Genomic DNA, 7,419 nt, shown 5'->3' with positions numbered 1-7,419 from the left:
ATATATAGCCCTGCATCACACAACACACATGCTGCGTGCACAAGATTTCACTGTGCAGTCAAAGTTTAACCTCACCTACACCCATATGATCTTTGAGCAGTGAGCAAGTCAAAACACACACACACCACACACACACAGACAGCCTCCCGACTGATTTTTCAAAGGCTCTGCAACCGTTCTGTGTTTGCTCTCGGCTCGCTCCATGGCTGCTCTTTCATCATCTGCCCGTCATCTGAAAAGCATCTTAAATGATTACGTTTCGGCTTCTCTCCCTGTCTCTTTTTTTCCCCTCCATACTTAATCTTGCCTTCATGTTCATGCTCCATTTGAGTCGTGGGTACAAAGGTGAATCACGAAAGCCTTTTATTTTTTGTTTCAGATTTGTGTCATTTTCACTGCAGAAGCTCTACCACCCTGTGCCTCAGTGATTTTTTGGGAGGGGGTCTGATATGTAATGCAACATGATTTTTGCTGCTGCTGTTCAAACTGGGTTCTCTTGAGGTGAAGAGATACAAGGAAACAAACTGCACAGTGCAGGCATTTGAATTTGGCTTTTTTTTTTATTGGAAGTGCAATTAGAGCAGTGGCTAAGTGTTCTTGTCTGCCTCTTAATCCCCAACAATTAATGTGTATGGCATAAACCATATTGGCGACTTTCTTAAAGTGAGATTAATTTGGCAGGGAGAAAGCTGAGTGGGCCTTTGTGGAGCTGGTTATCTTTCCTTAGCAGACCGGGGTATGATCTCCAAGCCTAGTGAAAAGAGGAATGATACAGTGAGTGTGATGTAATGTGGACCATTTGAATGGTGCGAACATCACCGGGTTCTTTTAGATAGCTCTTCTTGATTGCGTGCAGAATTTTCCATAAAGAGAAAGATGGATGCCACCTATTTATTTCTCCCCCACCTTAATGCAGAATTGGCTCTGTCTGTGAAAGATATGTGTGAATAGCATCTTTGCATACCTATTTTTGACAGACTAACAACATCCTGTCCTTCTCTTTTTAGCTCTCTGTCAGGCCGCATTGTTGGAGGCGTCTGGTGGTTCTTCACTCTCATCATCATCTCATCCTATACTGCGAATCTGGCTGCTTTCCTGACTGTGGAGAGGATGGTGTCTCCTATAGAGAGTGCCGAGGATCTGGCCAAGCAGACAGAGATTGCATATGGAACGCTGGATGCTGGCTCCACCAAAGAATTCTTCAGGGTGAGGAACAAAACCTGGCACACCCGGGGTTTAAACATTTTCATTGTGAGCTAGCGGCATTTGGGAAGTATAAGTTATTTTAAAGTGTTATAAGAGGACAGTAAATGTAGAATCACAAAAACACAGCTGTGGACTCTGCCAGCAATCTAACGGTGAGTAACTACTGACGAAGCAACACAGTATCACGGCAAAACGTGTAACAGACACGCCGGTCCACTGTGTCCATTTCACGCTTTGCCTCTCTAAAACGTGAAATGTGCACGCTTACCAGCAGGGGGGGATAATATATTTAAAGGCACAAAGTCGGTAGTGACTTCCTGGACATTCCAGGGTCCTTAATCACCAGAAACCATTAAGCTAGGCAGCTAATGTGTACATACATGTAAATGTGTTACTAATGTCTGTTTAAACGCTTTCCTGTGAATTATTTTCACTCCCTGTGCTGGTAGTGCAGCAACGTCTGCGTGTGTGTCCATTTCATGTTTTGGAGAGGCAAAATGTGAAATGGACACGGTGGACCTGCGTCTGTTACACATTTTGCAGTGATATTGGGTTGGATGAAAAGAGCATAAATAGTTAAATTGGGAGTAAAGTCCTGACATTTTTAAGGATTTTAACATTTACCTTTAACACTCTAAAGATAGATAATAAAGTATTTATATACTGACAGTCCCTTTCCCTGTACTTCTATCCCTTTTCTTATTAACATTTCTGGCTGTCAGAGGTCTAAGATCGCCGTGTTTGAGAAGATGTGGTCTTACATGAAGGCGGCCGACCCGTCTGTGTTTGTCAAAACGACAGACGAGGGTGTCATGAGAGTCAGGAAGTCCAAGGGCAAATATGCCTACCTGCTGGAGTCCACTATGAATGAGTACATAGAGCAGAGGAAACCCTGTGACACTATGAAGGTGGGAGGCAACCTGGACTCCAAAGGTTATGGAATTGCCACACCAAAGGGCTCCCATCTCAGGTAAACCTTTGCCACTGCAGTGGTTGGATAACAGCCTTCATGTGCTTTTATTGGTGCCTGTGCATGAGCGTTACCCCTCACCTGTTTATTTGGAGGTCTGCATTTGCTCATTTATGAACATATTTATGTGCTTAGGTTGATTTTTTTTTTGGTGCCATTTCATGCATTCTGAATGCTTTGTGCACGCACTACCAGATTAACTTATAAGTATAAATGCTCTGATCAGATATAGAAGGCATCTCATTATTGTCACGGTCATCCTCCAACTGTTTGCACATATTGCACTGGCATTTACAGCTCGATCCCTCCCATTTTCAATTCTGATCATCTTTATTTGTGTCTGCACATCTATGTACGCAGCTAGATTATTCCCAGCTGACTTGTGAGCACTAGCAGAAGTATAAAGCAGGACGATGAGATCTCTTATCCTCTTTAAGTAGCACTTTGCTTCCTTGATGCCTTCCAATTATATTTCAAACTCTCTTTATATTCTTCAAATCATCCCCCTTAAACACAAACACACACGCAAAAAATAGAAACGTGCCAATCATAAAAATCCGAGCCCCTAAAGCAATTTTACAACTTAAAGAATCCCGTATAGCTGCTTTACCACTTAAGCCAGAGCTCACACCTTGAATGTGAAGTCAGCAGAGTGGAATTTGTATTTTGCGACATTTAATGTGATAATTGACATAATGAAGGATAATTCATCCCGGATTTACTCCTGCCATCGATGTCCAAGAGCAACAGCTGTCATTTCACATTACATTAACACCTTAACCAACTTCCCATTTAAATTTCTCCCGCAACTACAGAGAGAGTGCAGAAGCTGGTGGCATCTGAAGCTTTTAATCTATTTCTAATAGGCCTCATTCATTTTAATGAAAGGAGCCATATGGGAAGATTTTATTCAAACTCGCTGCGGATTCATATGGGTTTCCTCCTTGGTTGACAGCCAGAGGTCAGAATGCTGAGTAGAACTGCTTCTAAAGCCTCGATCAGAAGCTCCTTTTTAAAATTTAATACAAATTAGATTCCGCAAATGAAGTTTAATGCTGCATGAACGATAAGACAAGAGGTTGATATAAATCTGCTTCAGAGTCATGTAGTCGGGATTGGCCCAGACCACAACATAGCAGTGGGACAGAGTGGTGAACAGCTAAGGGTGGCCCCCGTTGGATCTCGCTCTCTTTGTGTTAATTATTTACTTAGCGATGTACCTTATTCCCAAGTTGTCATTGTGGTCACAGATGTCTGATATGGAGTTCCATTAACAGATAACAAACATTTGCGATTGCATGAGTGGCATTAAAGCATGGCAAGTAGAATGACTCACGGATTTTTTTGGTTTTAAGGAGGAAATGTATTCAGCTCATCCGGAATGGGACATGAATGAGTTACCCATGAATTTAAAGAGCTGAGTCCAATCGCACCTGCAATGCATTGATAATGAATCAGTTTGCACGGACGACTGGATATTAGAGAAGCAATAATCTGACTCTTTTTTTCTCATCGTGTTTAAATTTCATAGAGTATCTGTGCAGAACTACAGAACTGATACCCGTTCCAATAGAAGTTCCTAATTAGACATTTATATACTGTCATTCTTTTTAGATTTTTGCATAAGTAGAGATTTCTTTTCTACACAGTAAATGAGACTAATAGCGCTGATAGCGCTAATATTGCATTGCAGGCCTGATTGAAAACAGAACTTTTGAGGAAAAAAAACCTAAAATAACTCTTCATTTTGCAGGAATGTCTTCAGAGATCACTTTCTTGTCGATTGCTCTGACGTTCTGTGTAAATTCTGATCTTCATTTCTGACATATACAATCTTCAGGGTCTGCACCATCCCGCTAACATTCAGTAACCTCCCTGACATCTGCTCACGCTGAACCAACCAAACCATGACTCTCCACAACATCCATGTCCACTTTAATTCTTCTCGTGACTTCTTTCTTTTTTCTCTGAGTCTGCCAGGCTAAGAAAGAATTTAGAGGTTTTACCAGCTCCAAAAAAAACTGTCTTCCCTACAGCTGTGTGATGTCCTCCAGGTTGGGGGTAGAGACTCTTCTGTGTTCAGTGATGAGAAAGGCAGGATGCCGACAAACTAAATTGTTCCTGTGCAGAAGATTTGGTGCTGATTTGAGCAAAAAAAAAAAAAAGGCAATCACGTAAAGGCTGTAATCTTTACTTTTATATGCAAATTCTGATTGCAGATTCTGGCATTCTTGTGATTTGTGGATGGATAGTCTTTGTCCTCAACCTTGCAGCTTTAGGAAATACATAGTGACCAGAGAGAGACAGAGCTACCCATGGGGAGGTGCTTTGGGTGATGTGTCTGCATTCGGTCAGGCAACATCTTTTTCAGCCAGTTAGAGAAATAAAGCTATCGTGAAAGTGATCGTAGCAGTTAAAACCGTCAACGCTTCTGCTGGAATTTGTTTCTGCTGTTATTTATAAATTAATCAGCATCAGCTTCTATTCACAAGAATGCTGTTATGGCTTGAATATTGATAGGTTAGTTGCCATAGCAATTTGTATGCTGGTGCAGCTGAAAGGAAATTACCATCTGTAGTCAGACTTCCGCATCCAAAAGCATCTCCATTTATAGTGTTTGCTCTGCCTCTCTCTGAGGCAAGCCCCTCCTTGGTAAAACCCACTGTATTTGGCACTCAGTGTTTAAGCCCCATTGCAGGTATGTGACTAACACGTGCATCCTAAAGCCAGCGCTCCTGCTTAACACCAGTAGCCAAACGCAGGAGTGCTTCCAATTCTAAGTCAGCATTTCATTATCACCACCACCACCACCATACAACCAATCTCTTTATATCTGTCCCATAGAGTGTCTCCTAATGGTTATCGTTTTATATTATTTTCAAGAAACCCAGTAAACCTGGCAGTGTTAAAACTGAACGAGCAGGGCCTCTTGGACAAATTGAAAAACAAGTGGTGGTACGACAAGGGAGAGTGCGGCAGCGGGGGCGGGGACTCCAAGGTCAGAGCCAGTTTGATAAACCCTGCGGGTAAACCCACCACCACTGAGAGTGGGAGGTGGGGTGGGAAGTGGGGGAAGGGGAAGAGAGGGGTAACCGGCAGGCCCGCGCTGCACCACCACTCCAGCAACACTTAATCTCTCTGTGTGGTGTGGGGAAGAGCAAAGGGAAAGGACTGAGGGGGGTGATTGCTTGGCCGGCAGGGGATGAATTTGAAATCCATAGAGAGGGGAATTTTTGCATCATGTCTCCCTGCTCAAACAAAATAGCACTGATTTAAAATTGATCAGTGCTAATTAAAACGGCAAAGTTCTTTGTGTTGTGGCTCCCACGCATCCATTCTGGGACTATAAGTTTAGCTGTACAACATGGTTGATTTCGAATAGGAAAAGATCAAATTAAGAAAGCCTTGTGGCATAAGTGAGTGCAAGCAGTATGCCGGTTACCCCAAGTGATATAGTAATACACATCTACTGCCTTAGGGAGCAAACTAACCAAGCTAGATGGAGTATTAATTCATATCACTTTGATTGATGTTTCTAATGATGTTTCTGCAATATATTTGTGTGCACGTGGGTGTGGTTTGTGTGACATTTTTCTTTTGTTTTGTTTTTTTGACAACAAGCAAATCCAGGCATGTGTATCTATTTGCTGCTCTTTATTTCTCTGAATTAATAACATAAAATAACATGGTATAATATGTTATTTATGTTATTCCCTTATGGTTGGAAGAATCCCAGTAAACCTAGCGGTGTTGAAGCTCAATGAGCAAGCCGTCTTAGACAAACTGAAAAACAAATGGTGGTACGATAAAGGGGAGTGTGGCAGCAAGGACTCCGGAAGAAAGGTTAGTCTCCAACCCGAACCTGGCACCTCACAGCACCTCGCAGCACAACCCTCCTTTAATACTAGACCAGCCCAAAGTGCGCTGCACTTAGCAGCACTCCCCATGTGGCTCTGGCAGCTCTACTGTATTGGCCCAAATATAAGATGATGTTTAAGGATAACTGTCACCTGTTTATGGTTGAAAAATGCATTAAAATAGACCAACAAAATTTTCTTATCAATGTTTTTCCATGCATCATTACCTTCAAAGAAGAATATAATAAATGTCAGTTCAGCCTGAAATAATTGTTATTGCAATCTCTCTACAGAAACAAAATATTTGGATTTAATTACCTTAATTTTGAATTAATAGGAAACCAATAAAAATGCACAAATCAAAGTGAATGAAAGCCACTTTTTCTAAAGTTTATCTACTTCAGCTTTCACTCTGGAGAATGAATTCTAAACACTTTGCTACTATGTAAGTACACAGCGAAGAGATTGTTACATCTGTCCATCCATTCATTTTCTTCCAGCTAAACTGTTACATTTGTAGTTTAATAATATCTAACAATGTCTTTATGGGCTGTCCGTGATCAAAAGTGGCACCACTTGACCGCCTGTCCAATCCACTTCTACTGTAACATTAACATTAACCTTTGCCAGCAAAGAAAGATTGTACTATTTAAACTAAGCCTGTGCACATATATGAATGGCAAGGAAATGGCATGGTAATTTTAATGTCACAAAAGGGTCATAAAGTCTGCAGTGTGAGTCATTAGCATCGGTTCACAGCATTATCTATTAGACTTTTGCTCCACTTGCTCCACAAAAACATGACGTAAATGTTAATGTAAAGGTGTATCCAGGACAACAAGATGACTTTATTTTATGTGCATTAACTGATCAGATCTTTTTTAGACCATATGAAAATTCATTAGCTACACTATACAGACAAAAGTACTGGGCCACCATGAGCTGGAAACCCATACCATGAAGCTCCTGGCACACAGCGTTTGTGCTGATGTTAATGCTGCAGTTAAATAACTGCAGCATTACAGTTACATTACAGTTATGGATCTAGGAGGGATAAGATTTCATGAATGGACTTAGCCATGCAGTACCACACTGCATGGCTAGGTACTTGATTTTATACCCCTGTTGCAAAGGTACTGAGAACAGGTGATTTCAAATATTAAGAGGTGTGGCCCAATACTTTTGCAAATATTTTATGAATTCCTGTTTGGACTAGTTTTACAACAGTCATCAATCTATGATAATTATACTGACAGCTCCCCAGACTGCCATCAGAGACCACCTTGTGGTCTTGCTACTAAGTTTACTGGATTGATCAAAAGTTTTGTTTATTGCATAAAACACATTTGATTACCAAGGGAGAAATGAGTTTATTTTTGTTTGTTT

At 41.2% G+C, this 7,419-nt stretch overlaps 1 protein-coding gene across 4 annotated transcripts in view; it reads left to right on the top strand.

The window, feature by feature from the left end:
* Nucleotides 1–7,419, top strand: part of gria1a (glutamate receptor, ionotropic, AMPA 1a) — a 72,516-nt gene that overhangs the window by 57,504 nt on the left and 7,593 nt on the right. For 3 of the 4 annotated variants that reach the window (XR_001290249.1, XM_005719576.2, XM_005719577.1), the window contains exons 12-14: nt 1,008–1,206; nt 1,929–2,176; nt 5,060–5,174. Coding sequence is in view for 3 of the 4 variants with exons in the window: in XM_005719576.2 (XP_005719633.1) it covers nt 1,008–1,206; nt 1,929–2,176; nt 5,060–5,174 (562 nt within the window). In the remaining variant the exon portion in view is untranslated. Of the gene's footprint in view, nt 1–1,007; nt 1,207–1,928; nt 2,177–5,059; nt 5,175–5,904; nt 6,020–7,419 lie in introns of all 4 variants that reach the window. The other variant, XM_013908632.1, reaches the window with a different exon arrangement.

The sequence above is a fragment of the Pundamilia nyererei genome, unplaced genomic scaffold (assembly GCF_000239375.1).
Source record: "Pundamilia nyererei isolate P.nyererei 1_Seehausen unplaced genomic scaffold, PunNye1.0 scaffold00001, whole genome shotgun sequence".
Lineage (NCBI taxonomy): Eukaryota > Metazoa > Chordata > Actinopteri > Cichliformes > Cichlidae > Pundamilia > Pundamilia nyererei.
This window is presented reverse-complemented; position numbering and strand designations above follow the sequence as displayed.